At 40.6% G+C, this 20,966-nt stretch overlaps 3 protein-coding genes across 4 annotated transcripts; 1 reads left to right on the forward strand and 2 right to left on the reverse strand.

The window, feature by feature from the left end:
* The first annotated feature begins 812 nt into the window (after positions 1 to 812).
* On the forward strand, positions 813 to 3,375 carry cdca3 (cell division cycle associated 3). Its single transcript, XM_039806921.1, has 6 exons — positions 813 to 926; positions 1,471 to 1,621; positions 1,715 to 1,817; positions 1,903 to 2,781; positions 2,863 to 2,930; positions 3,108 to 3,375. Exons 2-6 carry the CDS (start codon positions 1,490 to 1,492, stop codon positions 3,198 to 3,200), a joined length of 1,275 nt encoding a protein of 424 aa, XP_039662855.1. The 5' UTR covers positions 813 to 926; positions 1,471 to 1,489; the 3' UTR covers positions 3,201 to 3,375.
* Positions 3,376 to 3,738: 363 nt separating this feature from the next.
* Positions 3,739 to 10,416, reverse strand: gnb3a (guanine nucleotide binding protein (G protein), beta polypeptide 3a). Of its 2 annotated transcripts, XM_039806923.1 has the most exons (10): positions 10,194 to 10,416; positions 8,206 to 8,408; positions 7,295 to 7,415; positions 6,894 to 7,039; positions 6,572 to 6,635; positions 5,910 to 6,072; positions 5,726 to 5,792; positions 5,422 to 5,623; positions 5,108 to 5,324; positions 3,739 to 4,944 (listed from the first exon to the last, which is right to left on the reverse strand). In XM_039806923.1, the coding sequence occupies exons 3-10, from the start codon at positions 7,349 to 7,351 to the stop codon at positions 4,838 to 4,840; spliced, it is 1,023 nt and encodes a 340-aa protein (XP_039662857.1). In that variant the 5' UTR covers positions 7,352 to 7,415; positions 8,206 to 8,408; positions 10,194 to 10,416; the 3' UTR covers positions 3,739 to 4,837. The 2 variants fall into 2 exon arrangements, with proteins under 2 accessions (XP_039662857.1, XP_039662856.1); XM_039806922.1 differs by lacking the exon at positions 8,206 to 8,408.
* Positions 10,417 to 13,696: 3,280 nt separating this feature from the next.
* Positions 13,697 to 20,831, reverse strand: p3h3 (prolyl 3-hydroxylase 3). The gene is made up of 16 exons (XM_039805089.1): positions 20,308 to 20,831; positions 19,282 to 19,466; positions 18,950 to 19,108; positions 18,044 to 18,236; positions 17,829 to 17,960; positions 17,520 to 17,662; positions 17,244 to 17,333; positions 17,116 to 17,168; positions 16,948 to 17,027; positions 16,726 to 16,853; positions 16,549 to 16,644; positions 15,809 to 15,959; positions 15,507 to 15,624; positions 15,310 to 15,385; positions 15,087 to 15,227; positions 13,697 to 14,216 (listed from the first exon to the last, which is right to left on the reverse strand). The coding sequence occupies exons 1-16, from the start codon at positions 20,600 to 20,602 to the stop codon at positions 14,043 to 14,045; spliced, it is 2,214 nt and encodes a 737-aa protein (XP_039661023.1). The 5' UTR covers positions 20,603 to 20,831; the 3' UTR covers positions 13,697 to 14,042.
* Positions 20,832 to 20,966: the final 135 nt, after the last annotated feature.

A 20,966-nucleotide genomic window follows, 5' to 3' on the forward strand; every position in this document is an offset into this window, starting at 1 on the left:
TATTCAGCAATAAAGCTTTGATTCCAAACATCTGTAGGTAATTGTTTTTTCTGTATCAATGAACAAAATGGCTGACATAAAATAAGTACAAAGTTATGAAAAGAAACAAATAACTAAATAAATGTAAATCTCAATTATGTTATGAATAATAAAAGAAAATAGAAAATAGTTTAAGTATTTATATTGGATTTTTAATTACAACTGTAGAGGTTTTACTTTAAATATTTGAATTCTTTCTTTAGTTAGTATCTCAGTTTATATATGGAGCCTGGGGTGTGCCACCAGATAATGTGTACTGACTTAATTAACACATCATTTTTATACAAATGTAGTTAGTCAATTTATATTATATTTTGAAAATATACAATGATTTTAACTAACCCTGTGCAGGAAAAGTCTATAATTATTACGCTGACACACTCCAGCATCCACATTTAAGTAAATTTCTGTTTTAAAAAGAAGTGAAATTACATCTTTTTAAAGAAGAATAGCCACATATTATGTAAAAAAAAAAAAAATCATTATATATTCTTGTGCTTTGTTCTCCCTGATTTCCCTAAAAAGTGTCACTTTTTCTGATATTTTCTTTAGGCAGTTTGATTATGCCGAGGCACGTTTCAGGAGAATTGCTCCAATGTAACATTTCATTTTCTTCCCCACATGTGACAAAAACAAATGCATTCATTTCAAATTTCAAATGCAGCAGGACACCACACCCAGTTCTAGAACGCCCTGCTCTAAGCCAATCAAGGTCGAGGAGGCGGAGAGGACGCGCACGCTGATTGGTTCATTTAAAAATAACAAGCACGCAACCCGCCATTTAAATGTTTTAAAAGTCGTATGTGTTTCCCTTGCTTATTCACAAGTGTGGAAAGTGAAAAGAGCATTAGGGCCACGCCTGATTGACTGTCTTCGTCTCGTGTAAGGTAAGCCAGAGAATAGATTTGAAACGGTGCTCCTCGGTTGATTTTATGTTAAAGCAGTCTGCACGCTATCAAACTCATTACGGTCAAAGTTTAACGTTACTATCACAACGTTAGCTACAGTTTCATCTGATTATTATAGAAACGAAATGGGGAAACCTCACGCTAACTGAACTTCGCTAAGCTAGCTTGTTGTTGACGTGCAAGCTAGTTCTTTATTTTTTAGCTAAATCCTAATATAAGTGTGTGTGTGTGTAATCGTTACGTAGACATAGTAATTGAAGTATGTAAACATTCAATGTTTGAAATGAAATCATGTCATGTATCAATGTTGTACGAGCACTTTGCAGGCACTTTAAATAATTAAAAGTCAGGAGGGCAACTGTTGTTTGTATATTTCTAAATGACCAATAACCTGAATCCTTAAATATCTTATCTGTATTTTATACTAGTGTACTGTCTTCTATACTTGGATGGGATTTTGTTACCATATTTTCTGCTCTGGTAGACCTTAAACTGTATTCTGTTCTATTCCCGTGTGAGCCAGTTAACGTTCAATAAGCGTCATGGGATCCAGTGAGAGCAAGATGGTTGTTTCTGCACCAATAAAACCAGAACCTGCAATCAAAAACAGTCGAGTCAGTGATCTGATCGATCCACGCTCTCCTTCAACAGGAGTGGTTCGTACACCTATTCAGGTAGGTTAGCTGGCTGACTTGCTACCCCACATACTGTATACTATGTGAGGTGGAAACATTTAAAAACAGGTTAACCATACACATTTTTCCTAGGTCGGTGGGCTTGTGTCCAAAACTGAGTGTCCACTGACATTCGCTGATCCCCGGTCACCTACTATTGCCGTTTGCCGCACCCCTATCCGAGAAGTCATGAGAGGTAACTATTTGGTAAAGATTAACTTTTAACTTTTCTCACCTGCAAAATGTCCTGTAACATAATGTTCCTGCATTGTACCCTACAGCGACAGTTGGGTCTTTTGCCCACCGCCTAAGCATGCTTTTGCACAATGAGACTGAAGGCAAAGTCCCTGAAGCCCCTCAGAAATTCTTCAATGATGCCGTGGAGGAAGAGGTCTTTCAGGGTGAAGAGCTGTCTTCCACTGAGCCCCTCCTGACTCATCACTCCCCTCACACCTTTGGCTCCCTGGCTGAGCATGCTCAGCTCCTGGCCACACCTGTGCAACCCCCTCTCCAAAGTGTGGGTGACTCGAGCCCCTTTGTGCTTCTTGAGAAACCCCAAGTGGAGGTGGATATTGAAACTGAGGCAGAAATCAGCCTGGAGGAGGCTGAAGAAGCAAGAGAGTCTCCTCTTCACAAGAGACTGAGCATGAGCCTGATAACTTGCCATGAGGGGGCAACCTCATCCCAGATCATTGTTGAGGTGCACAATGACAGTACTTCATCCCCAGTGCCTAGTGTGGAAGTGGACCTACTCGGGGATGGTGTGGATCATTCTTATGCCCTTCCCTCTGTCACTGTTGAACCGGAGTCCCCTGTTGAGCGTTCCCTCCCCAATGATTTAGATGGTTCCCCTGCCCAGTCAGAGGAGACGAAGCCATCTTCAGAGGAAACCAAAGAGCTTGATGGAGACTCTCCTTTGCCTTCTCCACCAGAGCAGCAACAGCTCAGCACCGGCATCCGCTGCCCCACCTTTGACTCAAAGAGCCCCAGTCAGGTGGTGTTCAAGCCACAGTGGTTGGGAAAAGGTTTTGGCGCTACTAAGCAAAGAGCTAGAAGAGTGCAGGCTGGAAAAGGAGGCTCTTCTCCTCTTGCGGTCCGTGTGGCTGTGAAGAAAGTAACCATGGAAATCAACGGACCGTCTGGAAAACTGAAGCAGAAAGGTGTGTAGTTTGTTTGTTTTTTTGTGGCTTCTCGTTGTCTTTGATAATAAGATGTTGTTTGACATTGCCTTTCTTTTTAAGGTACTGAAGGGCGCTCCCCGCTGCAGATCCTTAAAGGGACCAACTCGCCCAGGGGCCAACGTCCTCCGGTATTGGATACAAGCATACACTCATTGCTAGTGATTCCTACTCCTTATATACTGAAACTTAATTTGAACCTGTATTGAGTTGTTAAGGTTATCTTGAGTAATTTAGTTGTCCTAAAGTGAATCCCAACACAGAAAGTAAATCAATTGCTGAGGTAATGTGTCCTCCCCACTTTACAGATGAAGCTGAAGGTGTCTACCCCAGATAAGCAGAGGCTGGGACAGATTGACCGCAGAGTGCTAGCAGTGTCTTTGGATAAGGAGAACCGATGATTCACTACAGCAACGTGTACAGAATCCTGACCCTTTTTATATCCCTTAAAACAAGCTTTTATGTGTAATGTTTTCTTAACTGATTTTTGTCCTGTGTATATTACTTTTGCTGCTGTTTTGTCCTCTCTTGTAAATATAAATAAAATTATTTGCATTAAAAATAAAAATACCACAACTCCTTGTTTTGATACTTGTTTATGCCAACGGCTAGTAATGAAGCTTCAGTAATCAACACTAGAGGGAACCTGTAAGTGAACATTACATTTATCTATTAAAAGCTGCCACTTTTGTATGCTTTCAGCCAAACCTCTAAATTCTTTCATGGACAAAGACTGAATATTTTTTTTTTCACAGTGGAAATGCGTTGAGTTTTTAAGTTAACACTGACATCTTTAAAATGAATTTGAAATTGTGCTTGGCAATATTTAAGCCATATTTCATGTCTCACTCCATATTCCTTCAGAATAAAATATGGATATGTTCTAATCAAAGTTTCAACTGAAGTCAGCATATCAGAAATTAACACTAAAGACTTGTGTAATGCAGATTCTCATATTTATTAGACAGTCCTTAAAAACAGTATTGCTTTACTTTGCAGTGTGTATCCAGTGTTGGAAAAGAGGCAGTCCAAATTCCATTGCAAACTTACATTTGTTTTCTGTATGTACATAAAACTGTGCTTGAAGTTTATCTTGTACCATGCAGAGGAAAAAGTACGTGTTCACACACAGTTTCAGATGTATTGCTCATGTGCACACAATAGCTGTTATCATCCATGTAACATTTATACAAAAAGTCCTCCTGCCTGAGACAAATGGGTCAACTATTTTTTTGAAGGTGCTTAGTGAACCATAAAACATGTTATTGTCCCATCTGTCAGTTCAACGGTTTACCCAAAGCACTTTTCAGGTCTAGCTACAGAAGAGAGGAGGGGGGGTTGCCCAAATTATGGGACCCCAAATCCTAGTAAAATATTGTCCATCAATCACACACAGCAACTCAAACACTAATGTACATCTGCAAACTAGAACTCCATTTTAATTAAAGTTAGAAAATGAAAAGAAAGTCATTGAACGTATCTAGGGAATCTACCAAAACTAAGAACAAACAGTCAAACAAAAAATGCAAACGCTCATTATTTATATGACATAACTTATGCTTTGATATAAAACAGCATATTAGTATAGCTAGTGTGAACCTACACAGGCTTTAACTTGACATGTATTCATCTCTATCTCATCCAGTGTGCTACCATTTTCATTTGGCAACTGTTCTCATTGGGTTACCTCTGAAGTGCTGCGATAAATGTGCATATCGTTATTTTAACCTCAATAAAAGAAACTATTAAGAGGAATGATATTTTACTGAGACCCCCGCCCCTTGTCCCACCCCTAATTTTCCCCATAACGTAAGAAGAAATGTGAGAGTGCTATGTGAGAGGAGAAAATCATCTTCACATTACAACCCCTCTCCAACATTAGATAGGACTTGGCACAATTAAAATACCCTCTTCTCACCCTATGCGGCACCACGTCCCTCAACCCCTCCCTCAAACAACAATTTATTTTTTTATCTTCTTCACTTTTACCCAGGCATATATTAACTGCTCTCTTTCTGCTCACTGGTGAGGAACAGCCTCAGTTCCATATCTTGAGGAAGCTGTCCCAGGATCCTGTGCAACACGCCATCCCATCTGAGGACACTCCGATACAGCTCACTCTGTTGTCGTGACCAGCCAGCACTCCTGGACCATGGCAAAGAAGAAAAAAACATGATGTAAGCTGAGTACCAGACAGAACATGCAGAACACTTCATCCCATATCAGGAGTTAAACACTGGAGGTTTCAGATGCATTAAAATCAGTTTCTAAATTGACTTCATCATCTCTATTTTCCACCTGTACTCACCCACTCTCTCAGATTTCAGTGTGTCCCAGATGTTGACGTTAAAGTCGTCATGGCCAGCCAGTAACAGGCGTCCTGACTTGGAGGGGGCCAGGGAGGTCACCCCGCACATGATGCTGGAGTCCTGGTAGGTGATGAGTTCCTGATCAGCTCGCAGGTCGTACAGCTTACAGGTGGCATCATCCGACCCTGTTATCACTGCGTTACCATTCGGGAAGAACTGGAAGAAAGAGAAGTGATTAGAAACTAGGCCTCCATTGAGCAAAAAAGGCAGAGATTGGATACAGAAGAGAGGTGGTAATCTTCCTCATACTCACCCCAATTGCGTTGATGTCACTCTCATGGCCTCCAAAGGTCTGTCTGCATTGGGCCTCCCTGATGTCCCACAGCTTGGCCGTGAAGTCGCATGCCCCTGAGATGAAAAACTTGAAGTCTGGGGACACGGCCAAGGACATGCAGTCTCCCTGGTGCCCTGCAAAGATGGTCTTTTGGGTCCCTGTCTCAATGTCCCATAGTACGCTAGAAGGAAACGGACCAAAGACAATGTTTATTTCTGTTTTAACAACAGAGAGAAAAGTTGCGGCATACTTTTTTGTTCAGTTACTCATACTATATTCTTACCAGGTGCAGTCTCCAGAGCTGGTGATAATCTCACTGTCGCTGAGGAAACGACAGCAGGACAGGTAGCCTGGAAAATCAAAGAAATACCATGTGAAGAGCCTCAAGACATGAAGGACTCAAGTCAAGTCCAACATAAGAGCATCAATGACTTCAGAAGATGTAAGTTGGAGCTGCGTTGTCCTACCTGTGTGTGCAGCCAGCTCACGCATGACTTTGACGTTTCCGTCCTTTCCCTTGAGGTTGTAGATGGAGCACATGTTGTCCAGACCGCCACAAGCCACTAGGTTCCCCGAAGGTGCATAGGCGCAAGTCATCACCCACGATGACTTGAGAGGGATGGCATTCACCTGGGGACACACAGGACACAGGTGAAACTTAGTTCACCACTTCAACCACTGAAACCGAAAGGACTTAAATCACTGACTCTGAGCATAAGCCACAAACGCCCTATAAACATATTTTCTAAATCAGCTTCTTGGTATATAAGCGATAGGGTCCTGCATTAACACACTGGTTTCTGCCAAAGTTCTATGGCCATGGTAATATGTTAAATATGTCTTTTTAAACTTTGATTGTTGCTTTATAGTCACTTATATTTACTGTTTTAGAGAAATTCTTAAGATTTGAATAAGAAGTGTTTAGGTGTTTTAAGCAGTGAGGTGTGTGATGTGTACATGTGAATGTTTGCATGTTTGAGGGTGGATGTAGCCTACACTGCAAAGTTTATTTCAGTTACTGCTGGCTCAGTTTCAGCTGGGAAAGCAAATTCATGGCTACATGTGGTGTACATTTGCCCTCAACCACCATCACTGTAATTATGCTACCCCTCTCCTTTTCCCTTCCTACCTTGTTGGTTGTAATGCTGTCCCACACTATGAGTTTTCCATCTTGTGAGGCACTGACACACAGCCTGGTGGTGTAACAATGATAGCGATTAAAAAAAAAACAAAGATAGAAAAAAAAGAAAGAAGACATGTACAGTAAGCTAATAAATCAGGCACGTTCCTCTTAATTCATGCAGTTAAAAGTACTTCACAAATTTAATTTACCAATCAGAATTGCATTTATTGGCTCTCCTAACTCTAATTTTGTGCTATATTGAATAGAAACCTATTAGATCTTGGCTGTAAACTAAAACAAGAGGTGTTATTTCAATTTGTGTATTTACGTGGAGTCAGCGCCCCAGTGCATAGCATAGATCTTGGCAAGGTGACCCCTTAGTGTTTTCCTGGTCTTCAACTGGACACGCCCCACCACAGTGATCCCGGCGGCTGCCTCTTGCAGTGTGGTGTCTTGCACCGTCTTACGAGCTGCCTGGGGAGCAGATACAAACACAGGTAGTCAGGTTACTGCCAGTGTTGAGCTTAGATGTATATATATATATATATATATATATATATATACTACCGGTCAAAAGTTTGGGGTCACTTAGAAATTTCCATTCCACTCCATTATAGACAGAATACCAGCTGATATATATATATATATATATATATATAACAATGATAATGATGAATACTGTTGACAGTCAAATTGCCTATTAAAGATGATATGGATGGGCCTACTGACAGTGATCTGGTCTTTGAGATTTTCCACCTCCTTTCGCAATTCCTCCATTTCACCCATGGCGATGGTTGTTAGGCACTGTCACCAATGGAGACAGGGAGAGATGGCAGGAAAGCTGATAATCCTGAAATGAAGAAGAAAGAAAGGTGGAGACAACAAAAACAAAATTTAGTTACTAAGAAATCATTCAAGAAAAATAGTTGTGATTCGTAGGTATATTTTCCAGTAACAGCATTCCCTGTGCAGATACCTCTCTTGCTCCAGTCTCCAAGTAAGTGCTATTTTGCAAGTCAAACTGACCCCTCATCCACTTTGCAAACTTTCATAAACAAGGCAGGAGCACACACGGAAACCCACAGAACACACCTACTTACACACAATCGCACGCAGACTGCATGAATATTCAAGCATGACATTAACAGGGAAAGTATTTGCTCTTCAGATGATGTGACACCTATCGAGAGCACACATCCTCACCCTGAATGTACACACAAACCAGTATGTCCTCTAACAATGTCATCAGCTCTCAGCCAGTCACCTCTCACATTTCTTAACAAATTCACAGCGATGACAGGTGGTTTGTGCCATTTAACACTCCAGTGAGCTCTCGCCTAATGTTGATGGCTTTTGAATTTGATATTGTCATGATTAAATGAGCAATGTTTAGCAGTGAACCAATCACCTAATGGACAAACTCATACAGTGTGATAAATGTAATCAAGGCACAAGTGAAAGAGGCAGAGTCACAGAGCTGATTTTACAGAAACAGAGACACTAACTTCATGGTAAAGCAGCACAATATAACCAACCTCAACAACAACACCCTCCTCCTCCTACTGTACATGTGCAGATATCACAAATTACTTTTCCCTCTTGTGACGAACTACTTGTCATGATATTTCCTTTTATCTTACCTTAAAAACTGATAGGAGGGAATACTTGCGTTGATGTTATCGAATGCGTCCCTGCAGCAATCTCTCTCTCTCTCTCTCTCTCTCTCTCTCTCTTTCACTATTTGAATGAGAGTCCCTGTCAAAACACATGACCAATTGGATTTGCCTCTAATTTGTTTGAAGTGAAAAGGAGAGGAAGGGAGTGAAGGAAGGAGGGAGTGACTCTGTAAAAGAAAGAGATTTGCTTTAATTGTTTGCCACTGGACTCTATCTTTTATCTATCTGTAATGCTTAAAGTGAATGGAAGGATGGCCTGAAATGTGTTAAAATACTATTACAGTGTGTGTTTATGGCCTTTTTAGTAGTGCTGTGCTCCAAACACCTCAGCAGGTACAGTACGGGTGTCCTGTATGAAACTGCTGATGATTGCAGTGTCCCTGAAGTTGGTAACAGGGGATTTTAGGCCTTTGCTCCAGGTGGTAAATTGCTTTGATAATGAGTGTTGTAATGAATGCTTGAGTGTTTTAGTCGTGCTGTTATCCTTTTGCCATTCTGTTCCTGGGACCCTGCCATTGTTCCATGTGATTAAATGACTACTCGGGCCTGCCGGATGGTGAAGTGCATTAGCACAGCCAGAGAGAAGAGGAGGCACATGGAGGGAGGGAGGGGAGGGGGGGAGGTGTGTTGGAGAGTAAGAGGCGAGGCAGGAGAGTGAGATTTAAATCCTACTGGCTGAGATTTTAAAGGGAAGCCTTTTGAATCAAATCTGCTCTCATCCGATTACTGACTGCTCTTTGCATTTGGATAAGAGATGGAGAAAGGCATGGGAGAGGGGGGTGGGGGGACAGATAGTGGGATGAGAATGAGGGAGGGGGGGGCAGATGGAGGACGCAGAGAGAGTTGTGAGAAAGGGAGCCTGTGAAAGGTGGAATGTTCTTTCGGTGTGACTGGGCCTATGAACTTTAATGTGACCAGGGATCTGAGAGCTCCTGGCATTCTTGGTCCAACAACAAAACAAGATCTCAGAACATGGCTGTTGTTGATTTGATTGTGTGATGCCTGATAGTTCCTGTATTCCTCATAGCCAGTTAACACAAAACTTGGGTGATACGGTGATACTGTGAGGCAAAATAAATTTGTCTACCAACAGAGATTTAGCCACATTGTTTATACAGTGACATCTGACTGTTTAGTATATCTTGGTGTATAAAGCTGTGGTGGGCAATGTTTTAAATCAATGAGCAGGACTGATTTATGGTAATATTGAAATGTGTATGTGATTTTTTCATTCAATGTGATAATGTACAGTACCTTTTTTGTAATCACTGGATTAGCCTTAAACAGACATACCTGTCTGGTTATTTTATCCATCATCAATTTTACTAGTAGAGTTTCCTGAAGCTATACTATAATAACACACCATATCAATATAACATTACATATTCTGTAACAGAGAGTGTGTCCATTACCACTTTGAATCTAAATTTTACAACACGCCTGATACATCCACACATCCAACAACTTAACGTTTATCATGCAGATTATTTCTGACAGTATTAAGAATCAGATAACAAAAGGAATTTGTTTTTTGTCTGGCTTGTATAGCTGATCCCATGTAAATCCCTCTGCTGTGTGCCATCAACACATGCTAAAACTCATGAAAGTGCATACAATGTGATAGAATTTTGAATAGCATCTCTATATTTGATATCAAAATATATATATTTTTTTTTACGTATGTCCTACACACTGTAAGATCACAAGTATATGATTTTGTAAGCGTACTGCACTTAAAAAATCAGCAACTTTTTAAGTTGGGAATTAACTTTTGTTTATATTTATGTTTAACTATATTTACGATCATGACCAACAAAAAACTATAAGCTTTAGGATTCAAGCTCTTGAACCCAAGAGTCTTTGAATGTGATCCATCATCTGAGCAGCACGGCACAACTTCACAACTATTTAAAACAAAATATATAAAATGCAACATACGGACATCCACTCACCAATTAGGAGACTCCTCTCAAGGTGTTTTGTTAGATCTTTAATCACTTTTCTTCCAGCGGTCTCCCTCTGGTCGTTGTCATAAGTTCAGCCTGCCTGTACACTTACTCCCGCTCATTCACTTTTGGTATCACGCACAGTTGGATATTCCTCCGTCACTCACTCTCTCCACTGCTCCTATGAGGAACAGATGAGGATTGGAGGGATGGAGGGAGATCAGTGATGAGGGGATAAACCCTGGGATGGACAGAAAGAGGGGTGGGGGGTGGGGGGGGGCTGGGAATCAAGTGGGGGTAAAAAAGAGACAGAAAGGGAGAGGAGACAGTGGGGGAAACCAAACAAGGTGCAGAGCATGGTTATGGGGTCACAAGACATAAGCTGGGGTGAATCTGAATAGAAAACTAAGAGATGGAAATCATGGAGGGGAGGGGGAAAGAAGATAAATAGAGGATCTGGGAACATGGCTTTTTATGGTGCTGAGGTAGACTTTAAAAGATCTATGACTGGCAGGAGGGTTTGTGTTTTGTAAACCCGAGGTAAGGCTAATTTTAGAAGGTTTACGGGCAGAGAGGGAGATTGGCAGAGCAGAGATCAGACCGAGTACAGTAGTGATATGGAGAATAACAGCAGGATGTCTTTCTGGTTCATTCGTACTATACAAACAGTACCCCCAGGCATATACTCTACTAGTGTACAGGATATGTGCTACTGGAACTAGCTATTGCACTACAGTGTCTGTCCTCTTTGTTCTGAGTGTCAAATATACAGATTTCTCTTTCTCTTTTTCATTTGTGACCTAATGTCACACCTAAGAGTTCCCCTGTTTGGTCCAAATACCCCCTGGATAGCTTAAGCTCTGCTCTGGTGGGGCCTAAGTGCTAAACAAACCCCCCAAACTTAGAGGTTCCTCTTTTGATGTTCGTCCCTTGCCCTTTAGAGAGTGTGCAGCTCACTGCTGTTAAACATTATTTAACAAAGTAAATCACCCATGTTAGCTATGAAACTCAATATATTTATGCACTCACTATCATGAGGTAGCACCTTCAGGTGGCTCTCTGAGTACGGTGACCACTTTCACCCAAAAGGCCTGGGATAGAGCCCCTTAAATCAGCTGCTAAAGTGGCATTAAGTAAGATACTGAAACTCACTGAAATACTTTTCATTGGTAAGTTTGACTTGCCCTTCATGGAAGAGGCTGACCGTTTCTCCCTGAAGTTTTCACAATGATCCTTTGACAGTCAGAAGAGTGAGTCGGCAACTATGTTTACTTATGAACTGAACTAATGTGCATTGTGTCTAGAATACGTAGTAGTTTGCTGTGAACAAACATGGTGAAACAAGCTATGCACATCCACCACTAAAATGTATACAGTTTACAAATGATTAGTAAGACATGTATTATTTTACTGATATTTGTAGTTCTTGGTTATGCTGGAGTGAATTCTTCAATGCTAGATGCTGTGTAGAAAACCAAGGAAAACACATTTAAATGAAGTGAAACAGGTTGTGAATTGTCACTAGTGCCCGGGATGCTGCTATAACTGATCATGACCTTTGACTTCCCTGTAGAAGGGGGGCAAAAGTAAATGAAGGTTTTCTGCAAGGATCAAGTATTAGATTATTACTTTCTGTGCAAAGGAAAAAGATTTGAATAATTAAACAGCCTCACTGTGAGTCTTACACAGTATGGACTTCTTCTGGTTATGTTTGTTTGTGTGTGTGTGTGTGTGTGTGTGTGTGTGTGTGTGTCTGTTTCAGTGTAAATAAATTCAGTTCTGTAGTTTAAAAAATGTTGACAGAAGCCGACTAGCCGTTTTGGATAAACTGACCCTGGATTTGGAGAAATGGAGTTGCGGGCTGTGAAATGGAGTATAAAAACAAGAGAAATCCGAAGCAAGGGAAAAAAGGATTTTTTAGCAAGTGCACCGACACTGGCCAGGATAAAGACAGAGAGAGTGTTGTTTTGGGTTACTATTTAAAGACCAGTGTTGTCTGGATCTTGCATTATCCCTACTATAAAACGTTTTATTTCACTATTTGGATTATAACTAACATTGCTTTGTTTCTTCTGGCATTTTTAAAGTCATATGAACTTTGTACCAACACTAACTCATTGTTAGGAGAGTAGAGAGTAGAATATTTTTTTAAGTCTATAAAGCCCAGCAAGGGTCACTTACTGAACCTTTAACCTTGTTTTGAATAAATGGGGTGTAAGTGGGTGGAGTGGGGAGGGGTGATTGGATTAAATGCCATATCGGTCAGTCACAAACAACTATTGTTACATGAATGTAGAATCATGAATTTGAATCCTCCTATCGTATAACATGTTATGTTTACACCTACCATGGATGTAAAGCATCACACAGGAAGGCCAGAAATCATCTGTCGACACCTAGTGAGTTGTATGGGCCACAAATAGTAGCAAAGTAAATGCACGGAAGTACAACATATCGGCTAAGTGATGTCAACTACTCACTACACACAGTACTCAGTTATAATGACAACAGGATGCTGTGATTTCAGTTTTATAACTGTTAGGCCTTACATAATTTCTGCATAAAATATGTAAATATGACATCATACAGCATATAAATGTCATGCTCTTCTGCCAAGTGTGTAATTGGAACAGTAGACAGCCTGGGTTCTTAGTGTAGGATATCTAGGATGCATTATATAGACATAACACCTACTTAAAAGGAGATTAATGCAGACATTTAGGGTGCTGAATGGTTTCAGCATGTGAGGGAGGGAAAAGGTTAAAACCCAGCTCCATTAAACAGGCCTGCCGACCCAATTCTGCAGTGGCGGAGGATTATAACACAGGGTGGAGTGAGAGTGTTAATATGGGCCATAAACAGTACTTGATTCGGTACCTAATGCACTAGACGAAAGCAGAGGAGGGGGCTGTAAAGGAGACACTGGTTGTAATGGGAAGGACAAGAAGGAAGTGGGTGGTCGAGTGTCACTCCGCTGGACGTGAATGATTAAATGATCTCTAGCTGGATTACTATTCCATATTCAAAATGGGAGATTTTTTAAGCTTCATAAACAAATGCACTCATTTATGAGGGATTAACGGTAATCTCTCTATTTCTATCCTTTTTCCCCCTGTGCACCTCTCTCTCTCTGTTCCCTTTTCTGCCTCTTACTGCCTCAAACTGTAGTTTCTGACGTACTGCGCTAATCTAAGTACTTTTACAGTTTCCTACTGCGGTGTTGCTGTCTAATCAGATATCTTATCACATGCTGCTACTCTAAACAGACAGTAACAGACTGACAAACACATTACAAGGTTTTAAGTCACCTTCTAGTTTTATTTTTATTTTGAATCAGCAGGCAGCCACAGAGGGTGTGAGGTAATCACTTAATAGATTACACAGCCTTGCTTTAACTTTTTATCCTCTTTTAGTCCCTCATTTGTGTTGATATGGTATGTATGGTATATGGTATGTATATATATATATATATATAGTACTCATGTGACATTGGTAAAAAAAAGAAAAAGTCACATTTATTTCTTCTTTTATTCTCTTCATTTTCTAATGAAGTGATATCGGTCAATCAAGCTGCTAAAACAAAAGTACAGATTGACATTAGAGGGAGGAAAGGACCGCGTTTCTCTCACTTATTTTCATCAGATACAGTATAAATACAGTAAATACAAACTCGCAAGCAGCTTTACATAAAAAGGCAGCAAGATGAAGAGAATGATTGTGTGGCTAAAAACGTAAACGTGTTCATGGTTGGTGTCATGGTCCAAATATGGGATGGCGGACTAGTCCACTAGAGTGGACAAAGATGAGAATGTTTTCCAGTTTGGGTGGTTCAGTGTGTCAGGTTTGTTCTGGCTCTCACAGCTCATCTTTGCCCCCTGTCACCCTGCCTCTCCCTTTGCTCCTCTCCTTTGATGCTTGGTTCCGAGCGTTCCTGCCGGGGGTGGCGGCGCCGCCCTCTGCCTCCTCGTTGTCTTTTTTCACCACACTCTGTCCGTCTGCTGCCCACATGGCCTCTGCCTCCTCTCGCTCCTGAGGGAGAGAAACAAAAGCATAGCAATGACATATAATATATTGAATTAAATATTGGGTGGTCACTATGACATAAAAAGCAAGTTTGGAAGAGACTGATTACATTTATTCCTAGGTTATTCTAGATGAATATTCTATATTTTAATTATTCTTGTTTTTTCTAATGATAAATGATATTAGTGAGGAGGCTCTGCCAGCATAATGTGGTTCTCCTCTAGTAAAGTGAGTCTACATAGCTTTGGCTGAATAGCAGCCACTAGGCCGCTCCACTGACAACTGTAGGGTAATGGTGAATAATAAAACGTAACGTAACAATAGCACATGTAGAGAAGACTAATAAAGTCAGCAAACTGACTCAGCAATGTCCATTACACAGCAATATCTATGTTAACTTAGCTAACTTTAGCTAGCATTAGCCACCATGAGCTACTGATCATACCAGACCTACTAAGGTTGTAGCAAGGGTGTGTTTCATTGCTTGTGAATTCAACTTCATATTTTTAAGCAGAAGAATGTGTAAAATAAGTGAGACAGTCTGCATGATGCTAAACAGTAGCCAGCATTAAAGTGGGTAAGCTACTGTAACTATTTCAAGATTCATTTTTGGCTTTACTAATAAACACCCACTTTTTAGAGGAGCTCCTGATATTTCTGCTATTTGTACAAATATATGATAAACCTAAAGGACACTGATGTGGAATGAGCAAGGGCTGGGCATGCCAAAACAAGAAAACAACCACCAGATTTGCATTGCACTCCAGCTGGTATTATTATCTAACTCCGGTGTCACGACATTAACAACCACGGGACTGCAGCCGACAGGTCCGACCTGAGGAGGAGATCACTGCTGTGTGTCGTCGTACTACTCACCATGTCCCTGTAGAGCTTCTCCTTGGTAAACCAGAGGGCCAGTGTGCACCGCCGGCCACTGGTCACTGCAGTAACACCGTGTGGATTTACTGGACCTGACGAGAAGCCCACCAGTCGACCGCAGCTGGGTTTTACTCGAGCCTTGAGACATGGAGGAAGAGGGGAAAGCTTAAGGGAAGTGAGTTCAGATAAAATCTGGGTTTAAGGTTGAAAAGTGACTGACTGTTACTGTCTTGGCGTCCCTGTTAGTAAAGAACAACTCTCCTCCATCAAAGTTGTCATTCAGGTAGAGAATGGCACTGTGAGAGAAATAGGATTTGAGGTCCGTCATCCAGCCATAAAAACTTAAATTCTCAATACTAAAAATAAAATAAACATATTTTTCTAGTTTCCTTACTGATTATGATTATTTCTGTGTACCTGAGGTCTCTGTGTATGAATGCTGGCGGTTCCCTCCAGCACTGATTGGTCTCCGGCTCTAGGAGACAGTTGTCAACATGGACAGGGTGAGACAGGTCCAGCCTGCCCTCCTGGTCTCCTAAGGGCATCAAAATCAAAAAAAACAATTTTACCTCCCAAAAGAACACTTTTAAATTCACAGCATAAAAGTCTATGAAACCCTGTAGTTGTTCTAGTTCCAAATGGTCAGCCCTAATCCATTTCCTTTAGCAAGTAATAATGATCTCCCTCAAGAGAGATTTGGGTAATGTTGGTAATATTACCTGCGATAGCACTGCGGCAGACCAGGTGTGTGAAAGAGGTGAAGAGTCCTGAAGGGCTCCTAAAGTATGAGTGCAGCAGGTTTTTCACTCTCTCGCCCAGCTCATGTAACAGCCGGGCATCTGATTGGTTCACCAGGCCATCTTGAGCCAACTGGGAGAGAAGTTAAGATTATGTTAAAAAAAAAAACAGCTTCATTAATTATTTTCAAGCATGCATCACCACTTCACACAAAGATAATATTGGTTCTTTAATTAATTCAAATGTAGTTCAGAGCGGCAAAGATTAATTGATTAGTTGTCAACCGATAAATTAAATTAAATCAAACTATTTTTTATTTGATGTATTTTGATAATCGATTATTTGGTTTGAGCTGTTTTTTATTAAGAACATTTTAAAAATGATCTGCTTCCAGCTTCTTAAATGTTAATATTTTCTAATTTCTTTACTCCTCTGTGACAGTAAACTGAATATCTTTGAGTTGTGGCCAAAACAAGAAAATTGAGGATGTCATCTTGGGCTTTGGAAAACAGTGATCAACATTTGTTTTTACAATTTTCTGACATTTTATAGACCAAACGACTAATTAATTAATTGAGAAAATAATCAACAGATTCATCGACAATAAAAAATAATCATTAGTCGCAGCCCCAAATTTCGTTCATTAATTTGTAGTACAGGTTATTCGGGTTCACTCAAAAACACGTCATATTTCTGCTCCCATTATCTCCCGTTCACCCACCTTTACAGACCTGAGGACAGTCAGGCCCTCAAACGTCTCATGAGGCGTGTGCGGAGACCGGCGTCCCCGGTAACCATCTCCAGCAGATGCTGCAGCCTATCAGAGACGAGATGAAATGATAGGTGAGAGGTCCTGTTTCTATTTAGAAGGCCTGACTCTTTAACAATCTGGACTTACTGTTGCTAACTGCAGTATTCTGTCACACTCCTTCTCAGTCATGACTCCATCGAGTACTACGCGATTGGTCCCATTCATAACCTTGTCATCCATGGTGATGGTCACACCCACCTGATGGACTGGACCACCTGAAGAAAGGACAAATGAAAAAGTATTAGAGAGGAAATTGGTAAATTCTTAACTGCGACAGACTGAATCAAGAGGGTGAACTGATTGTATCACCTGCAAAAAATCCACTGTCATCCACCTCCTCTTTCTGCTCTTGCTCTTTAATTCTCTCATTTATTTTCTCTTTTTCAGCTCTGAAAGTGAAACAATACTGAGTTGACTTTAAAATGCACTTTTACTAAAGATTTTGGCACCAAATGGATTCCCTTCTGTCATTCTCACCTCCAACTATCCCTCAGTGATTCAGGTACAACATCTTCTGGAGTCCAAAGATCCTGAACGGAAAGCAATCATTAAATTTGTGGATGTAATTTTGTATCAAAATAGCGTACATTTGCCTCAGTACTTACTGGGTCGGTAAAACTGAAGTCAAGGTTCTCCATACCAAAATACAGTAGCTTCTTCTCCTCCAAAGCACGACTAATGTATCTCACAATCTCCTGTGCGACAAATACACACAAACGTGTAATCAGCATGAACAAAAGTAAGAAAATTAAATACATATTTGAAGTCTGCGTGTCTGAAGTGACTTCACCGTGATTCCTCACTTCTTATTTAAATAAAAACATAAAAGGAACTTAGATTATTACCACCATAGTGGTGATTTTAATGTAATGGCCATTAACCTGAGCAGGCTGTGTGCCCTGTGACTCTGTGTCTCCTCCTAGTGTCTCATAGTAGAGCTGCAGGTTGTCTAAGGAGTCCTTGTCAGAGGGGTAAAACAGGAGAAGAGAGCGAAGTGTCTGCACTGCTCCACTAATATCACCAGCTGTATGGAAACAGGAATGCAAAATAAGGAGGAGTGGCACCTAAGGGCTCAAAAATCATTGTGCTATGATAGGTAAAGAAAATTCAGAGGAAAATACACATACACTGTATTGTAACATTGAATGATCTTGAATAATAATAATTAAGTTTGACCTCCGAACCCTGACCTTTGAACTGTGCAATATGCAGATGCTCCAGCTGTGTTGGCAGGAAGTCCTCCTGAGAAGAAATCCTTCCGGGTCTTGTGGCTACCTGAGTCACACATGATTGCCGGCACGAGAGCAGGGAAAGGGAAAGAGCTAGACGGAAAAGAAATGTAGTGACAACGGGTCCTTTCCATTCTCTTTCTGCAGTCTAGAGTGGCCATTGTTGTTTTTTTTACCTGCAGCCTTCTCGAACACGCCATCAACACTGTCCACTCCCCTGTCCTCTGGCAGCCTCTGAGAGGCCACCTCACACTGCACCCTGCACTCGTCTGTCTGCCGCAGTGTTTCATTCACAGATGCTTTCCATTTCCCTGCTGCTTGCACCCAGTCAGAGGAGGCCTCATACTGAACTGCAGAATCATAAAGGACCTGGGTTTGATGACACATATAGAGAGAATAATATAGTTAGATATAAATACTTAGACTTGTTCTGCTAATAATTTATTTTTTATTATTTTGAGACATGTCCTTACATGGACCATTTAAAACTATTTCAAACAAGCCGAATCATGTTATGACACGTGTTTCTGAATAGACTAAAATATGTTGCTCAGGCAGAGATCTTCAATAAGTAAAACCAGGGTTGAATTACATGGTTGCATAAGAGAAAGTGAAGGTGAGAGAGGGGAATTCAGTCCCTCAAGCCCCATGACTGTCTTTCCACACTCACATCTACAAAATATTTCTCTGCAACAGAGAAGACTGTCCCATCCCTCTTGCTAATGTTGACCCAATAGAACAGTCCTGTTTACCCAAATAAAATTACGTATTTGGGTATATAAAATTCTGAGCCCATAGAAAGTGACAAAATGAACCGTAAAATTTAAATATTGATCCCTTTCCTAAACCGTAGTAAACAAATAGTATGTCTATGGTAAGCTGGACTCTCTACCATTATATATATAATATACTATTCTCTGTCTTTCCCTTAAGCATTATTTTGTATATGAAAAGGCAAACCAGTGCAGTTTATCTACTTTACACTGCATGATTTCTGGGTATGGAAATTTTGATGTTACCTAAATACCTGGTGCAACTCCATTCCCCTGTCCTTTACAAAGACATCACCCCTCCTTCCTCACCCAGTGTTTCTCATTCTCAAGCTCTCTGTCCTGGAAGGCGTCCTCGGTTACTCCCTCCATCCGTCTGTACTTCTCAATGTTGTTCCTCATCTCTAAGTGACTGGGGTTGGCCACAAAGTAGGTATGAGCTGCTGATGCTGCCTTCTGCAACTTTTCCAACTGATGTGCAGGAAGCAGAGAGTAAATAAATTGTGTTAGAGAATCACAGCCTAGACATTGAGCTGTATGCCTCTAGATGTCACTTTGAAATAAGATAATATGTAAGTCTGTCAGCAGTAATGAGAAATTAACAAGTATTAGTATATAGCTACCTGAAGAATAGCTTACAGTACCTTATAATATGTGACCTGCAGGAAGTTGTAAGGGTTGCGAGAGCTGAATTCATACTCTATGTCAGTAGAAACTGGGAGCTGTCCTGCGGGTGAGATAGAGTGTCCAATACAGAACCTCAAACATTCAGCTCTCTGCTGCACCCAATCAAAGGTCCAGAGGTCCCACAGACGCCCCTCTTCAATATCTAACAATACAGAAAACACAAATCATTTTTGGGAGTGAAATATACCATTGAAAACGTTCTGTCCTTTATTCAAAAACAATAATGTCTAAATAATAAACACAGTTGCATCGTCAACATTTGGAGTATTTTTGGAGCAGCTTGTGTTGAAAATCTACAAACTATACATTGATAAAGAGTTTAATTGATACGTAAAAAATATGATTTATAAAGTAATCAACCAGTGATTCTAATCTAGTTTCTCACCAGTAATTATCTTTCAGTCAGTTCGGCTAACTGCTAGACCCCATGCTAGTAAAAGTAAAGGAAACCTGCTAAATGTGATAATGTTTGAATTCTTTTAAATTAATGAATACTTGAATGTATGCATTCAAACATAGGCCAGTGGTTCCCAAGGGCCCAAGATAAATTTAATGGGTCACAAGATGATAAGAAAAACAGCATTTCTGTTACACAAAAGTATATTTTGGCTACTGAGTTTTTCTTTTTGCCCTTTTCTTGAGAAACAATTGATTACATTCAGCTCTGTCTTTAGGCCTCAAAAAAATCTTCATAGAATGAACTGCTGTGCTGACACCTGATGTACTTAATGGGAGTCAAGTAACATGGAATTTAAAGGAGTCACAAGCCCAAAAGTTTGGAAACCACAGGCATAGGCTAATAAAAGGGACTGTGCTGTATCATTTAAATGCAAATTTAATGTAGCCTATTCATTACCCATGTAGATTAAGGAATTACTAATAAATAACTAATGAACAAGACCATAGTAAATTGGCACACCACTGACTCCATTTGAGGACACCACTACACTACGCTCTCTCTACAAACACACATTCTAACTTACCCAGTTTATTGAACGCCTCTCTCCCTGCTGTCACACAGTCATCATGACACTGCCTGCGGACTCTAAACAGTGATTCCTTGGTCACGATGGCTTTCTCCAGCAGCTCCGCAGCCTTTACCCACTCCTCACCAAAATATGAGCGTACTCCACTGTAATACAAGAAATCATACGGCTGCAGCAGTGACAAAACACTGGAGCTGCCTCTACCCGGGGTTGCTAAGGTAAAATTAAGTAATGCTATAATAACAAAATGAAACGCCACGTATACAGTGAAACGATCAGAGTGCAGCGCCATGGTCCAAGAAACAAACCCTGTGGAGGAGTGAGTCGGAGTTGGGAGAAGGAGGGACTATGGAAATATTTTTGGGGGATGAAGGAATCGCAATACAGAAAGTTTGCTACAGTTTGATTTCACATGATGTTTTTACTTCTACTCCACGTTACCGTTTTCGACTAGTAATTTCGTTAGTTTAAATCGAGCTAAATGTTTTGAGTTAATTAACATGAGACTACTGTAGCTATGTTTTTACTGTAACGGAGTACTATCCAGCAAGTCACGTTGCAGTACGTCAACGTAGCCACGAGAGGAAGCCGTTGGTTCGGTTGAGTTCAACGGACGTTACCGTAAATATACAAATAAAAGAGGTTAAACTGATCTA

The sequence above is a fragment of the Perca fluviatilis genome, chromosome 7, assembly GCF_010015445.1.
Source record: "Perca fluviatilis chromosome 7, GENO_Pfluv_1.0, whole genome shotgun sequence".
NCBI classification, from domain to species: domain Eukaryota; kingdom Metazoa; phylum Chordata; class Actinopteri; order Perciformes; family Percidae; genus Perca; species Perca fluviatilis.